Here is a 17,295-nt window from a genome sequence, read left to right as displayed (position 1 = left end):
CAGAGTGTGACAGTGACTACTACTGAAGACAAGATTACACAAACAGAAACAGATCTCATTAGGATCTATAGAATTGCCAACAATATAGAAGTCTTACCACTCTTAGCACCATACCAACTCCTCACACATACTTTACTTTGCTTTTTTTAATTTACTTTTTAAACTTTTTTTACTTTACTTTTTTTCCAATTACATATTCCAAATAGTTCAAAATATTCTTTCTGACTTTATCCATGCTCCATCAATTATAAATCTGGCCCAAAATCCACAAAGATATATATATGTTCATCATTCTTGTCTTTACTAACATTCAATAGATTAATCTTCTTCGATTAACTTTTAAAATCCACATATTAAAAATGCTTTTTGACCCATTGCACCCAACACCTGAAACCTCCATCATCTCGCTTTTGCTTCCAGGTCTATAAATTAATACCCTATTTCCCCAGGGTAGAGGATTTTTAAACGAAGGTATAGGCTGAAGGTGAGAGGGGAGAAATTTATGAGGTTACCTCAGGGGCAACTTTTTCACTCAGTCTTCCAACTTGGTTGCATCATCTAGCCAGGAAATATTTGATTCTGTATTTGTTGTAATTCCGTATGTGGAAAGTGCTGCCAGCGGAAGCTACAGAAGTGAATGAAGTTACAACTTTCTAAACACATTTGGACAAATATATGGATAGGAAGAGTTTAGATAGCTGTGAGCCAAATGCAGGCAAACCAGCCCAGTATACCAACTTTGAGAAGCTGGGCCAAAGGGCCAGTTTCCTTGCTGTGAAATGACTAATAATGGAATATGGTTGACTTGCCCAAAGGGTTGATTCTATCTTGGTGGAAAGCATGCAGCAATAATCTGGAGAAGATTCCCCAAGTTTTCCTTTCCTTATTGCTAACTATCTCAGCATTGTGATAGAACTAGAAGTCTGGAGGGGTTTTGGACTTCAGAGAGGGGAAGACTCAAGAGCTTGGAGGGGTTCAAATGTGAGGGGTGGAAATTTTAAAATTCAGCTGTTGCTTGACCAGAAGTCAGTGTATATCAGAAGTATAAAAGTAATGGGTTTGCAAGGTTTGGCATAAGATCGGCCCCTACAGAAAAGATTTGGATTATCTCATCTTTATGGAAAATTAAAGGTAGGAGTCTGGCCAGGAGTGAGCTGGAAGAATTATCTCTAGAGGTAGCATGGATGAAGATGTTAGCAGCAGTTTGCACTTTAAGGCTGATTACTTGGAAGGGATGCCCATGAACACCTGATGCCGATAGAACTAAACCCCAATGCGTAGGAAGGAAGAGCAGATGCTGGTTACTCCAGCATTATGTGTCTATCTTCGAGTTAAACTCCAATGTGCATTGCTTTCAGAAAAGGAGCAGAATAAAAACATTAAATACCCAAAGTGTAGCAAATAAATAAATTTTAACATGAATTACATCAATTGTCTAAATCTCGAACTTGGTGATTATAAATGGAATTTATATTTTATGACTTATTGTCTCTCTCTAGTCGGAATACCAGTATCTACAAAAAGCACCTGACATAAATATCTCCTTGAACTGAAAAAATTAAAGGTAAGTCAATAGATTTAACACACTAATTTCATCACCAGCTTTGTGATTTGTGCAGATTTTCACATGTCTATATAACCTGGAAGGAGGCCAGTCGACCCATCAAAAGTATTGACCCATCAGAGCAATTTGTTGATTACTCTCTCCCACTTATTTTCCTGTAACCCATATTCTTTCTCCTATCCTGATGCTCTTACAACCCACCTTCACAAAGGTAATTTCACAGTATCCAATATGTCTTTGGGAGGAAGCAGGATGCCTGAGGGAAATCCACTTTTGTCACAGGGAAAAATGATAATTCCACATAGACAGCACTGGAGGTCAGATACGAACCCGTGGAGCTGTTAGGCAGCTGCACTAATTGCTGTGCCATTGTGCCACCTCCTAATTTTACGTCCAACACTATAAACAAAATCACAGAAAGGTGTTTTGAGGTAAATAAAATGTTTTATGTAAAATGTTGTTGGAAGTCAGCTGTATGTCTTCTTTTAAAATGTATTTATTAACAAGTAATTAATGTTTCAAAATTTCTTGGTTTATTTGCATAATTCATTCACATTAGGGTTAAGATTTTGGTGATGTCAGGGTGGCATCATAAATACATGGGTCGAACTTCCAGTTTAATGACAGAGCTATTTAAAATTAGAAGAGAGCAAGAAGCCATATCGCTACAATGGGCGTACATGCCAGCATCAGCTCCAAAAACACAAATGAGAACACTTGATCAGGCCAAACTTATATTTCTAGTTTTCTAGGAACAGACATATAAATTGTACTTGTAGTTATAAAGATTGATCCTTCCTTTAGTCCCCTTTTTAGTCCATATATATCTCATGGATGCATCTCTGCTCTCAAATACCTTGGTCAGATCCCATCTGGAGCACTGTGTCCAGGTTTGGACTCAACAGTTAAATGATACATTGGAAGTTCTTCCACTGACCATTCAGCCACCTGAGTTCATTGATCCTCTCTCTTGCAGCCCAGTTTTTCCTACTGTAGGCCCCAAGGTTCAGTGTTCCATTGGGAAGCCAATTCTCGGCTGGCTGGATATTCCATAAATTCATGCAATTAAGAATTGGAGCTTAAACTTGGTTTTTTTTCCCCCCTTGAGTTAAGAAAGTCAAGGCTTAACCTATCATAGTTCTTTTAATGATAAAGGGATTTGGTTGGATAAATAAAGAAAAACTGTTATTTCTTACACTGGAATCCAGAATAATATGGGGGGGAGAGGGGACAAAGGGTATAATCTTAAAATCAGAACTGGTTAAGAGATATATAGGAAATGCTTTTGCATACAAATCTAGCAATCTGAAACTGTTTTTCACTCATTTGTGAGATAAATGTATGTTAGATAAATGCGTGATAGATAAATTATTATTTTTAAATTTGAAAAATCATATTTTAGTTAATTGTATTCAAATGGGTAAAAAAAAGAAAATTAAAATGAACACACAATATTTTGGCTGGAGAAACAAACTTAGTTGCAATGTTCGCATCAAGTTGTGCATTTATACTTCTAGCAAGCAGGTGGATTAAATTCAAAATTGAAATCAATTTTAAAGCAAATATTTTAATAAGCATGTGAGAATTTAAACTGACAATTTAATTTATTTCTAAATCATACCAAACTTTTGAATTGCTTCTTTTAGGAGAGAGTGAAAAAAAAAATCTTCCTGTTTTAATGGCAACTCTGACAGTACCCTGTAGTAACTTGCATGGAAATATCATACCTGCTGGAAAACGACAAAGACCCAGATAAGTTAGGACTCACTACTTTTTGAATTTTCTGCCAGGCCTGATGAATCCTGTTGCAAAATTTGATGGGATGGTGGTAATATGCGTCATGTGTTTTATTTTAGCTGATCTTAGTTTTACCCTTTTACCAAGTGTTGGCCAGTAGATGTTTTTAATATATAAGTAATATTGAGGAACTTTCAATTCTAAGTCTCTGACTAATCTTAGGATCTATTAAACCATGTTACCACTGGACACACCTGAGCTGTAGTCTTAACATGAAAAATGGCTATGATGTTTTGGACACTACACCACTGCATTTGAAGATCAGCTATTCAATATTGATACTCTCTAGAATAAACCTTTTTATGTATTATTACATATTTTTTGTCTCAATTTAATGTATGAAAATATAATGTTAATGTCATCAGCAAGACAGCGCATATTACAAAATTTCAAATACTGCACTGTTGTTTTCTTATCCTTGTATGTAGAATTCTAATACTGCAACATAACTTATATTTGTAATTCTAAAACCACAGCGTAGTTTGTACTTAGAACACCAGTATTTCTGCTTGGTTTACTTTATGTTTTACGCTATGCTATTTTTTTCCCCTGCTTTAAAATGCAACCCCTATGAAAGGTTATCAAGATAAAATACCAATAAAATTTCAAATAAAACACAATATGTTGGAAAAATGCAGCAGGCCAGACATCATTTCTAGAAAGAAAAACAGAGTTGATGTCCCTTATTCAGAACTGTTCTGGTTTCCGATGATGGGCCTTTGATCTAAAATATTAGCACTGATTCTCTATCCACAGATGCTGCCTGACGAGCAGAGTATTTCTAAAACTTTCTGTTTTTATTCCAGATTTCCAGAATCTGCATTTTTTTTCATTTATTACTTTAAGATGTAATCATTTGGATTAGTTACATTTAATAGTTTGTTGCAATTTTGTCAAGGTTTTGCCATTGTATTATAATCTTGATGCCTCTAAATTGTATTGATTTAGCCATTTCTATTTTGACAGGATTGTTCACTGCTCAGAGTAATGTTCTCAATGAAAGAGACGTAAAATTTTGATATCTAACATTGGAAGCAGTTGCTGGAAGAAGTAAAAATAAATCATTTCGAATGCAAAGTAGAAACTATCACTTTGACTAACTACATTGAAAAATGGTTGCTTATTGTGTTTTTCCTTAATCATTTAATGCCATTGTTTTAAATCTATGACATCTTCAACTGGGGTACCCACTCTTGTGTTGAAACATTATTTTTACATTGAACAGTGAAAGGTCACGTTTCATTTGCACCCTTGTTTACAGTACTTTCAGTTGTAAAGGAATCTTTGAAGTTGCATTGATCAAGAGTGGGATTAAGTGAGATTTAAGTGAGATTTTTTAAATATTTGGGGGAAAAGAGTTTACATATGATCTTTCACAGATTGGAAAGAAAATGTTTGATTTTTTAAAAAGTGTTCGGGCCTTATATCTTTAAAAGATTAATTTTATTTTATCATCTATTTATAAAATGTACTTGGGTTGGCAACTATTTCTCAAGTATAATGTGCAAAGTACATTTTCATATAAACTCTAGCTGCAGGATGTCATTTATACACTTCCTCCTTTTATTTTGCTGATTGAAACCCTGATGCCTATAAAATTGAAACAACATTTCATTCCGATAATCATGATTAAAATATAATAGGCTTGGAATTCTGGGGGACAAGGCTGCCTTAGTGTTAAACGGGCGTTCCCATCTCAATGCTACAAATAAATACCATTTTTGTTTTATTCATTAATTTCTTCGTTGCTAGCAAGAGCAGCATTTATTGTCCAGTCTAAATTTTACATGGTGGTGGTGAGCCACCTGTAAAGATACTTCCATACATTAGTTTTCATTATTCCATTGTGGTCTTAATATACAGAACATTACAGCAGAGAAACAGGCATTTTGGCCACAATGTCTGTGTGAACTAGGTGCTTTAGACTTTAGAGATACTGTGTAGAATCAAGCCCTTCGGCCCACCGAGTCTGTGCCGACCAGCGATCACTCCGTACACTAGCACTATCCTACACACTAGAGACAATTTACAATTTACAGAAGCTGATTAACCTTCAACCCTGTATGTCTTTGGAGAAAACCGGGAGAAAACCCACGCAGTCACAGGGAGAACATACAATTTCCATACATACAGCACCGTAGTCAGGATCCAACCCAGATCTCTGGTACTGTAAGGCAGCAACTCTAGCACTGGGCACTGGGCCTACTTAACAAATCCATTATACCTGCACGTACTCCACGTTCCTTGCAATATTCATGTGCCTGTCTAAATGGCTCTAAAACACCTGTAAAGGTACAGTCCTGAAGATAAAAATTACTTGTGTTTCATATCATCCTTCGTTTTAATTTGATGCGGTGAGAATTGTTGTAAGGTAGAATGTGTTGAATAGTGTACTTTGCTAATTCACTCTGGGCTTGAGCTGGAAAGCAATGTAAAATAGTTAAGATAGCCTGAAGAAGGGTCCTGACCCAAGACATCGTCTGTCCATTCCCTCCACCTGACCTGCTGAATTACTCCAGCACTTTGTATTTCGCTAAAGGAGTTGTCATCTTCGCATGCTCCCTGCACGAACAAGTACACAACATGCAACTTTTCATTATTTAGAACTGATTTAAAACCAAATTGACTCCCAAGTCAATTTCTGCCAAAATGCAGATTTTCAGTTTTAAAGGATTAGTTACTAGAGAAAATTGACGGACCATCAACTTTTTTATGGTTTTGTGTGCAATCTGAACCAATAATAGGCAGAAACAGTTCAGTGCAGCAAAGCTAATTTAATACTTGTGCAAGAACAGAAAAAGAAAGCATATCTGAAATTTAAAATATACTAGACTGTGGACCCGTTGAGTCCAAATCTCTCCTGCGGGCCTCTCCTGGAGCAACCCTCCCCCAACTGACAATCCTGCGGGCCCGGCAACCCTCTCCAACTGACCTGAAGGCACAGTTGAACAATTAAAATCAGGGTGCCCATGAGTCTAAAATTGGAAGTGGGTCGAGATATTAAAGGATAATAGAATTGCAGGAGTATGTAAACTGTGCGTTTAAAGGTAAGCAAGCACAGGTGCGATTTGTAAACTGGAATTTGGTGTGAGGAATGGTTAGTAGAGTTTTGGATGAGATTATATTTGTGTATATTCAAACTCTGGAGTCCTGCCAGGAGAATACTGAAATAGTAGCAAAGGAGGGAGGCCGTGTTCAATTTGAACAAGACTGTACTGTAACTAGCTTACAATTTGATTATTCTGCATATGTTAGGTATCTTAATTTAAGTGATATATAAGCTCTAAGAATACCAAGATGTTACAAGGAAAGAGGAACTTAGCTGTGAAGAGGACATTTGGGACTTAGAAGGTTTTTAACTTGATCTGCTGATAAAGGGTGACTTGGAATTACCATGAGACAAGGAAGTTGAGAGTAACAATGACCTTGACTTCAACTGTGAGAACAGTCCAGGCATGAGCAGCACAGTGGCGCAGCTGGTAGAGCTGCTGCCTCCCTAGGTTCAATGCTGACGGTGCTGTCCACATGGAGTTTTCACATTCACACTGTGACCGCATAGGTTTCCTCCGGGTGCTCCAGTTTCCTCCCACATCCCAAAGACATGTGAGGTTGTAGGTTAATTGATCTCTGTAAAAAAAACCCGAGTGTGTAGGCAGTGGATGCAAATGTGGGATAAGATAGACCTTGTGTGATTGGGTGATCGATGGTCACCTTGGTCTCAATGGGCCAAAGAGCCTGTCTCCATGCTGTCTCTAAACTAAACTAAACTTGATAGGTCATCAAAGTTATGAAAAACCGTAACAAAATAAATGATTGTTTCCAATAATGCAACATTGAATTGGCCCAAATTTAACTTAATTATGGGACAATTGAAGTAAAGATTAGGAAAGGTATACAGTGGGTAATTTGAACGTGAGATTCTCTGTAGCAAATGATTGTTGCAACAGTTTACAAATGATTTTAAAATGAATTAAATTGATTTTGTTTTAAAATAAAAATATTGAAACATATGATGGAAGGGTGAGAGGAATACACATAAATGAATTACATGGCACGAAGAGAAAAATATCAGCATGAACTGTTGGAATTTATGACTGCCTTTTTGTGATTCTATGTACAATTCTACATGTGCCGTTTTAGCCTTCTATCTTTGATCAATGAGCTTTAAAGAACTAGAATAGTCTCTCAGGAGAGAAAATATACTTTTCGCTGCTGTGAAATATCGACATAATCTTATTTTAGCATATTATTGTATCATTGATATGGATTTTATAAAATGTCCTTTTTTAAATTGTTTGCATGCATCACTTAATCACTGTTGTTTACATCTATATTTGTCAATAGTTTTGCTGTTTGATTTTCCAAAATATTGCATATATATCAGCAAAATCAGTAACTTCATCTTATGCATAGCTCCTTAGTTAATGTTAGTTCTACAGAGCCCTTTGGTTGCAAGAGCTCTTTCGGGTTCTTGTATTGGATTTTTAACCATGTGAAGTACAGTAAAACACAGATAATCCGACATCCTATTGTTCAGAAATTCTGATGGTTCAGCATCGAGCTCATTTATTCATTCAGAGTGTGAATCAGATCCAGATTACAAACAGGGTGTGCTGCCAGAACAGAGATCAGGTAGGGCTGGAGCTAGAACCGGAAACGAAAGTGCTTTTACAGTTCCTACTCTATTTCAACTCACTGTGTAAATGTAAAAAGAGTGAAATAAAAGTATGTTTGGATAATAATAGGAGTGTCGTCTGCCAGTCTCGCAGAGGATTATCCAGCTTGTTGGCAAGATCTGAGGGATGCCAAATTATTGGGATTTACTGCATATGGATTACTATTTTTTGTTCTTATTTGCATTTAAATAAATGTAATAAAAATGTCAAAGATACTCTATCTTTACTTGCTTCATTTGAGGTTATTAATTTACTGATTTTTGTGTCTATTATATATTATGTATACGTATTGTGTTTACAGGTCTGTTATGCTGCTGCAAGTAAAAAAATTAATTGTTCCGTTGTCAGTATATTTGATAATTAACTCATGAGAAGATGTGTGCCCATGGTATTGTTATAGAACATGAATTAAAACTCTAAGCTAACAAGTCTGGAAAGGGGAGAAAATATGAAGAACTCTTAGGCAGGTCACACTACTCACAAAGTGTTCCTCACCCTCCTGCCAGTAATCACATTTCCATATCTACACAGATGAAATTACTCGGCACAGATGAAATTACTTTGGCAGACCTTGCACTGGAAAGTGTGCCAATAAATTGCTGATGGTAACATGGATACAGAGAATGCCTAACTAGACTGGACAGTCCTTCAAAAATATTCTCATCACGGCATATCATGCTTCAGGATGCTTTACACATGCAACAAAATGAAGCATGCTTCAGGATGCTTTACACATGCAACAAAATGACCTGTACCAAACATTATTTGGTAACGTCTGCCAAGATATTAATTAACGTCTCTCCACATCCGGCTACGCCTCATTGGAAATAAGTGCGGGGACATTTTGGGGCTTCTGGTCTGTAGGGAAATGCTGATGAGATAACCTATGAAAATGAAACCTTCATAACCCCCCCCACACTAATCAACACCTTTGGGATCTGTTCACTACGCACTTGTCATCAGATATTTTACAGGAGGAACGGCTCACGCCCAAACCATCAACTAATTTGCCATTTGGCTCTGACGTTATCTTGGGCTCTCCGCTTTGGCCACTGATGGTTAGGCAACACTGGTTTCCACTTGCTGAATGTCCGAGGTCTGCACCATACCCTGCACATGTGCCCGAAACACTAATGATGTAGAAATTGAAAGAGTGTATGAAAATAAATTCTTGGGAGTGATAATAGATCATAAACTCTGTTGGAAACCTCACATAAAACATATCAAATCAAAACTGTCTAAATCCATTGCAATACTGCACAAAACTAAGGCCATCCTGAATCAAAATTCACTATTTACTTTATATTGCTCACTCATTATTCCATATATTACATACTGTGTGGAAGTATGGGGAAACACGTACAAAACAAGCATTAATTCAATCTTTATATTGCAAAAAAGAGCTATAAGAATTGTCAATAAGGCTGGTTATAATGACCCAACCAACCCATTATTTATGAAATCATATCCCTAAAATTTATGGACCTAGTGGACTTTAATACTCTACAAATAATGTTTAGAGCAAAAGAAAGAACTTCCTGACTGTATCCAAGGTTTGTTTTCAGTGAGGGAGAGCAGGTATCCACTCAGGGGAAATTATATATTTGAAAAAAAGAGGGTAAGAACAAATGTGAAAAATAGATGTGTGGGGTCAATTTATGGAATAGTTGCAACAATGAATTAAAAGAGTGTAGTAATACAATACAATACAATATAATATGTGTATATTCAAGAAAATGTTCAAAAATATCATATTTGAAAGATACAAAATATGTGATCAGCACTGAGAAATGACTGACATGACAGAAATGATGATTCTTGAATATATTTGTGTTTCTTTCTATGTTTTGTTTATCTGCTTCTGACTTATGATGTGTTTTCTAAAAATTATATTTTGTTAAGTATTAAGGGTAGGCACAATAAGCTTTGGCTTCTGCCTACACCTTTTTTTTCAGTCAGAAAAAAACATGTGTGATTATATTGTTTTATTTTTGATACAATGATTTCGCACTATTTAACTTTCACAACTTGTGTACAGTTTTGGTCTCCTAATTTGAGGAAGGACATCCTTATAATTGAGGCAGTGCAGCGTAGGTTCACGAGATTGATCCCTGGGATGGCGGGACTGACATATGATGAAAGATTGAAAAGACTAGGCTTGTATTCACTGGAGTTTAGAAGGATGAGATTTTGAAAAAAAGCTATACAAATGCAATGACATATAATTCAATTCAATAAATACAATTCTTATAATTCTTATATTTTACTTTGCCAGTGTTGTAGAAACAGTAACTGCACAGTTGATGGAGTATGAAACCATTTCCCAGAATGGTAGCATGTCTGGCCCTTGAAGCAACAACCCATCCTGGCCCCCAGAATATCAGATCATTTTCTATCTGATGAATTGATGTGGTTGATTTTGGATTTCTTAACCGTATTACAGTCACAGGAGAAAATTCTCTGACCCCTCAGTTGCCCTGGGTTTACAAAATATTTTAGAATGGGGTGTTGGGCTCAATAGATAGTTCCTTGGCTCCAGGTTACAGTGGGATTCCCAGAAGGATCCTCAAAGCAAAATAATTCTGATGGGAAAATAAGGATTTTCTTCTGTCGTTACGGGTTCTTTTAAAACTCACTCGTAAAAGCTCAACGTTAATAAAAATTGCAAAAATAGTATCCAAAACTCTTAGTTTTAGAGGAGACTAGATGACCCATGGACCCGTTGGGTCCCGTTGTTACTAAAGGTTCTTTAGTAACTGAACAGCAGGCGGAGCGGGCTGTGCGGCGGCCGGTTAAATTATTTCCAGACTCTCCCTCCCACAGAATCAGTCAGCCCCCCCACATCCCCCTCCCTTGCAATGCACAGCAAGATCCCAGTTTATATTTAAATAATCCTTGCATTCGTACCACAACCCCTCCCCGTCTCCCAGAATCAGTCAGACCCCCCCACATCTCCCTCTCCTGCAAGAGATTAATATATATTAATAGATATACAATATAACATTTTATATTCTTACATTATTATATTTGAAGTATTATTATTATTATTATTACTACCCTGGAGGTGTGTGTGTGCGCGTGTGTGTGCCGCACTGCCCGCTGGGGGTTGTAGTCCGGTGATGGTCCGGGGCGCTGGGGCCGGGCGGGAGCGGGGACTACACCTCCCGGTGGGCAGCGCAGCAGCGGGAGGCACGCACAAGATGGCAGAGCGTGAGGAGGAGGAGAAGGAGAGCGGCTGCCATTGTTATTGCAGTCGTCGACTACGCCGTCGGTTGATGTGGGCGCTGGAGGAGACGGAGGGGAACGATGAGACGACGGGGACGACGACCATCTTCCTCCTGCTCAGAGTCTCCCCCGGGGCCAGGGGCGGGCGAGGAAGGAAAGGGGAGAGGGAGTACTCACGTCGGCCCCAGGCGGCCATCGCGGCGGCCAGCAGCAGGAGAGCGGCCGCGAAGCGCTGCCGCATGTTCGACCTGCCGGCGGCCATCTTCTTTCACATTCTCTCTGAATATGACTCGTTTTGTTCCCATTGTGATGTCGAACATGGAGGTATTACTGCGTAGGCGCGGCTGATGGGCACGGCAAGTGGGAGCGATTTATTAAAGTTTAAAAAGTGAATAACTTTTAAAATGTAACAATTTGAACAAAACTTGCTACTGCACACCGCTGCCGAATGGTGAGTAAGGTGGGCCTAAAATTGTTGCGCTATCATGTACTGTTTTGGCTGTATTTCGGGAACATACCTATATGCAAATATATGTAGGAAAAAAACTGCAGATGCTGGTTTAAATTGAAGGTAGACTCAAAATGCTGGAGTAACTCAGCGGGTCAGGCAGCATCCCGGGAGTGAAGGAATGGGTGACGTTAGGGTCGAGACCCAACTTCACACTGATGTTAGGGGAGGGGGCGGGACAAAGATAGGATGTAGTAGGAGACAGGAAGACTAGTGGGAGAACTGGGAAGGGGGAGGGGAAAGAGAGGGACAGAGGAACTATCTCAAGTTAGAGAAGTCAATGTTCATACTGCTGGGGTGTAAACTGCCCAAGCTGGGCCTCACTATTGTATCCGCTGTTCCAGACGTCAACTTCTCTACATCGGCAAGACCAAACGCAGGCTCGGCGATCGTTTCGCTCAACACCTTCGCTCGGTTCGCCTTAACCAACCCAATCTCCCGGTGGCTCAGCACTTCAACTCCCCCTCCCATTCCCAGTCTGACCTTTCTGTCATGGGCAACCTCCATTGTCATAGTGAGGCCCAGCGTAAATTGGAGGAACTGTATCCCATGTTTCACTTGGGCAGTTTACACCCCAGTGGTATGAACATTGACTTCTCTAACTTCAGATAGTTCCTCTGTCCCTCTCTTTCCTCTCCCCCTTCCCAGTTCTCCCACTAGTCTTCCTGTCTCCTACTACATCCTATCTTTGTTCTCCCACCAGTCTTCCTGTCCCCTCCACTCCCCTGACATCAGTCTGAAGAAGAGTCTCGACCCGAAACGTCACCCATTCCTTCTCTCCTGAGATGCTGCCTGACCCGCTGAGTTACTCCAGCATTTTGTGTCTACCTTATATGCAAATACAGTGCATTCAGAAAGTATTCAAACCCCTTCACTTTTTCCACATTTTGCTACGTTAGAGCCTTATTTTAAAATGGATTAAATTCAATTTTTTAATCAGCAATCTACACACAATACCCCATAATAAAAGAGCGAAAACAGCTGTTAAGAAATTTTTGCAAAGTAATTAAAAAGAAATAACTGAAATATCACATTTACAAAAGTATTCAGACCCATAATTGACCTTAGGTTCATCCTGTTTCCATTGATTATCCTTGAGATGCTTCTACAACTTGATTGGAGTCCACCAGTGGTAAATTAAATTGATTGGACTTGATTTGGAAAGGCATACACCTGTCTATATAAGATTCCACAGTTGACAGTGCATGCCAGAGCAAAAACCAAGACATGAAGACGAAGGAATTGTTCGTAGACCTACGAGACAGGATTTTGTCGCGACACAGATCTGGGGAAGGGTATAAAACAATTTCTGCAGTGTTGCAGGTCCTGAAGAGCACAGTGGCCTCCGTCTAGTGAAGGGGTCTGAATACTTTCTGAATGCACTGTATATATACATTTAAGATGAGAGTTTTAGTAATACTGTATTTAGATGGCTCAAAGTGTCTTCAAACAATAGAAATGATGGTATTGATGTGTATTACCTATAGTTTTTGGTCGCAGGAATTGATGATACCCTGAGAAAGATGATAATATCATATGTCTTTAAAACATAACCTGGTTCTGATTTGCATTTATTAATAAAAGTCACCATATGCTCCCTTCAAGAGTTTTGACCTAGAACAAAGTCCACCAAAAATCAGAATATGCGGAAACTAGGTCATGTGAAAAGTCAAATATGCGTGTTATTTTGATCATACAACTTCAATTTTCAATAGAGGGAGACTGAAGTTATCTCCTATATTTTTTTTATAAGACTTCAATTTTCCATACATATTTGCAAGTCAGTTTTGTATTTGAGGGAAGCCTAAAAACCAATCATTTTGAAGAAATTGGTTTTGTGCAATATTCTAACCAGTCGTTAACGCAATATCTTAGTTGCCACACTGAGAATTTGTTTACATGAATAATTGTTCAAATAAATTAAATGCTGAGGTACCAAGAGCCTCGCTAATGTATTCAATTCTTTGCTCTCAAATCCATGGGTTTCTAACTCCGAGGGCAATGCGCTGACACAAAACCAAGGTGATGATTATTAACTGCTTGTGAGAAGATTTACATTGTGTTTGGGCTCATTCTGTATGATGAATCTAGTGAACTCAATGTTGTTAAGAAAATGTTGGATTCCAGCTTCCACAGATCCACCATATATTTTTAGGGTTCACTGTTTTAAATTGAAGTTTCAAGATTTGCATTCATTTTATGCTATTTAATTTACTGTTTTCAAAATGCTGAGGTCTGGTAAAACTAATTACTACGTATTATCTACATTTTATTAAAAATTTGTACTTTCAGTCCATGTTCAAATATTTAGAGATTCAGAACCAGCAATGCAAGGCATCTACTGCATACCATTCCACAAAAACAGTTCCTCCTCTTCCAGTTAGCGTAGAGATGCAGATAATAGGCTATCAACTCTCCAGTAACTGTGATGGTTGTTGGACATGAAAGGACAATATTCATGTGTAAAGGAGATTATTGAGAAATTTAAGGAGATTCGGTATGACAGATAAATGGCAGATACGAGCTTTGTTCAAAGTTCAAGAACACTTTATTTGTTCCCGTGGGGCAATTTACAAAGGCACGTAGAGTAATACAAAAACTATAGGGGGGGGGGGGGTTGGATTAGCAGGGTAAGCAGCGGGAACAGCAGCAAAAGGATGTTGTACAATGTTTTAATTGCCAGTGAAGGATATTGAATTAGATGTAAGCAATGTGATAATAATCCGCAAGCACAATTCTAAAACGGTTTATAAAACACAGAAAAGTTAACGTGTATGTAGAAAGCAAGCTACATTGCAATCCATATTTGTGTTTATTTTGGATGCTATAAAATCATGTGGTTGGCCTTCTTACCTAAAAAGACCAACCACTCAGTGCCATTGTGAATACATTGTGAAACAAAGTGACTCCACTTATATATTGACCATGGTACGGACAATCCAGTGTATAGGAAGGAACTGTAAATGCTGGTTTACACCAAAGATAGACACAAAATGCTAGAGTAACTCAGTGGGACAGGCAGCATCTCTGGATACAAGGAATGGGTGACTTTGATGGCACTGGGCCTATACTCGCTGAAGTTTAGAAGAATGAAGGGGGACCTCATTGAATCATACCGAATAGTGAAAGGCTTGGATAGAGTGGATGTGGAGAGGATGTTTCCACTAGTGGGAGAGTCTAGGACTAGAAGTCATAGCCTCAGAATTAAAGGACGTCCTTTTAGGAAGGAGATGAGGAAGAATTTCTTTAGTCAGAGGGTGGTGAATCTGTGAGATTCTTTGCCACAGAAAGCTGTGGAGGTCAAGGCAATGGATAATTTTAAGATAGATAGATTCCTGATTAAAACGGGTGTCAAGGGTTTTGGGGAGAAGGCAGGAGAATGGGGTTAGGAGGGATAGATCAGCATGATTGAATGGTGTAGACTTGATGGGTCGAATGGCCTAATTCTGCTCCTTTCATTTATGACCTGAAGAAGAGTCTCAACCCGTACACCACCCATTCCTTCTATCCAAAGATGCTGCCTGTCCTGTTGAATTACTCCAGCATTTTGTGTATATCTTCAGTATGGACAATCCATCAGGACTCAAGGATTTATTGATTTGATATGAATTGGGCCCAGAGGATCAGCATCGGGGAAAATACAGGTGTGTGATATAAACTGTGCACACTCACGTGCAAGTTTGTCATACTTAGTAGTTGAAAAATCTATGACTTCAACCTTCATCAGATTATGGTAATATTTTCAACCCCTGCTCTCCTAACTTGAAGCTTGGCCTACTTAGTATTACATATTGAACTAATTATTCATCCAATGTGAACAAACGATTTTCCATCGTGATCTAGGTGGATGCATGATTTAGCATATCATTTAGAGTGAAATATTGTGAGTAATGTCATCTTCAGCTATATTGGAAATTACATGAACCCATTAAAATCAAATTAACTGTACATCCGTTTGATTGTTTGTCGTTTCTTGTTGCTTGGGCAAATTGGCTACAGTATTTGCCTACAGAACTATGATTGCATTCCAAAAACAATTAATTTAAATGAAGCCTTTTGGGATCTTTGGAGAATATACTAAAAATAAGCCAGAAAGGAAAGCATACATTTTTTGCAGCACCTATCAGGAAGTCCCAAAGTGTTTTTCAATCAATTAAAATATTTTTCATGAGTATAATTTCCATTTTAGGAAATGTGAGACAGGACAATCTAGCTATAGTGTGGCGACATAGATTAGAGTAACATATCTTTTTTTCAGGATTCTGCTGTCAAGCATGTGGATGATGTGATCTGCCCTTCACAATTGTTTACGCTTGAATGGTGAGGATATTAGCTTTGGAGAGGGTGCTGCTGTGGGCACCTGTGGTACCTTGCCAATGGATTGCAGGAGTTTGTGCAGAAGCTATTCTCCACAGTTCTGGTACCCATCCCTAATAAAAAGGATATTGTATCAGTGGAGGCAGTCCAAAAGAAATTCTTCACCCTATTGTGTAGGAAGGAACTGCAGATGCTGGTTTAAACTGAAGATAGACACAAATTGCTGGAGTAAATCAGTGGAGAGAAAGAATAGGTGACGTTTTAGAAAAATGAGAGGTGACTCTATTGAGACATACAAGATTCTGAGATGGCTTGACAGTGTAGAGAGGATGGGACAACATTACATTTAAAACAGCAATGTTTGGAAATTTCTTTATGCAGAGCCTGGTGAATTGCTGGGGTTCGCCACCTGAGGTTAATTATGAGGCAATAAAATGACAGGAGATTTGACTTTATAAAGCACTAGGGAAATGAGAACTATGAGAACTGGTGCAGAAAAGCAGCCTAGGGCAGCGTAGGTCAGCCATAATCATATTGAATGGTGGAGCAGGCGAGGGGCTTAGTGGCCTTCTCCTGCTTCTTACTTGTGTTCTTGTGCTAATTTGGAAGAGATTTGAGAATGAGGTATTTTGTTTGCCAGCTGAAATTTAGTATGCAGCATTATTTAAAAAAATTAAGTTACATTTAATATAACTTTAAAATTATTAAGAAGCAAAGGTTGTCCATTTACTGAGGCACGAAACAATGAGTAATACAATAAAATATCCAACAGTGTTCATTTTTATAGTCAGATGTTTGTTGATCAATGTACAGTAGATGGTGTGTAATGCATAACAAAAGAAAAATAACCAAGAATGAAAAGCTTTGATTTTGGCATGCTGTTTGCTGCTAAACTGTTTGGTTTCTTTATTTGAAAAGTTTATCTGTCATTTTTTGTTGTTGTTAATGCTTATTGGAATTTCAGATTTTTCAATAAAACTGCAGTCCGTCAAAATATAATAGGGCAGGGAATCAGTGTTAGATAACTCACAACAGAAAAATTGTATAGCTAGTTTAGATACAGGACAAAGTAGGATCATCATGAATAGTGCTATGAACAATGAGTGTACAATAGCAGAGGCAATCACTGCAGCAATCAGAATGTAATGTTAATCCTGGGCTAGCATGCATTTTACAATTTTCACTGTGGTTGTAAAGGTCAGTTACTT

The 17,295-nt window shown here is 38.2% G+C and overlaps 1 protein-coding gene and 1 long non-coding RNA gene across 3 annotated transcripts in view; one reads left to right on the top strand and one right to left on the bottom strand.

Moving 5' to 3' along the window:
• Window positions 1-1,553, top strand: part of LOC144600087 (electrogenic sodium bicarbonate cotransporter 1-like) — a 58,541-nt gene extending 56,988 nt beyond the window's left edge. The window contains exon 21 of the mRNA XM_078411483.1: window positions 1,500-1,553. Coding sequence (XP_078267609.1) covers window positions 1,500-1,553 — 54 coding nt within the window. The remainder of the gene's footprint in view (window positions 1-1,499) is intronic.
• LOC144600088 (uncharacterized) overlaps window positions 1-17,295 on the bottom strand; it is a 48,597-nt gene that overhangs the window by 25,735 nt on the left and 5,567 nt on the right. The gene's annotated exons all lie outside the window — the stretch shown is intronic.

This window comes from Rhinoraja longicauda, chromosome 14 (genome assembly GCF_053455715.1).
Source record: "Rhinoraja longicauda isolate Sanriku21f chromosome 14, sRhiLon1.1, whole genome shotgun sequence".
In the NCBI taxonomy this organism is placed as follows: Eukaryota; Metazoa; Chordata; class Chondrichthyes; order Rajiformes; family Arhynchobatidae; genus Rhinoraja; species Rhinoraja longicauda.
This window is presented reverse-complemented; position numbering and strand designations above follow the sequence as displayed.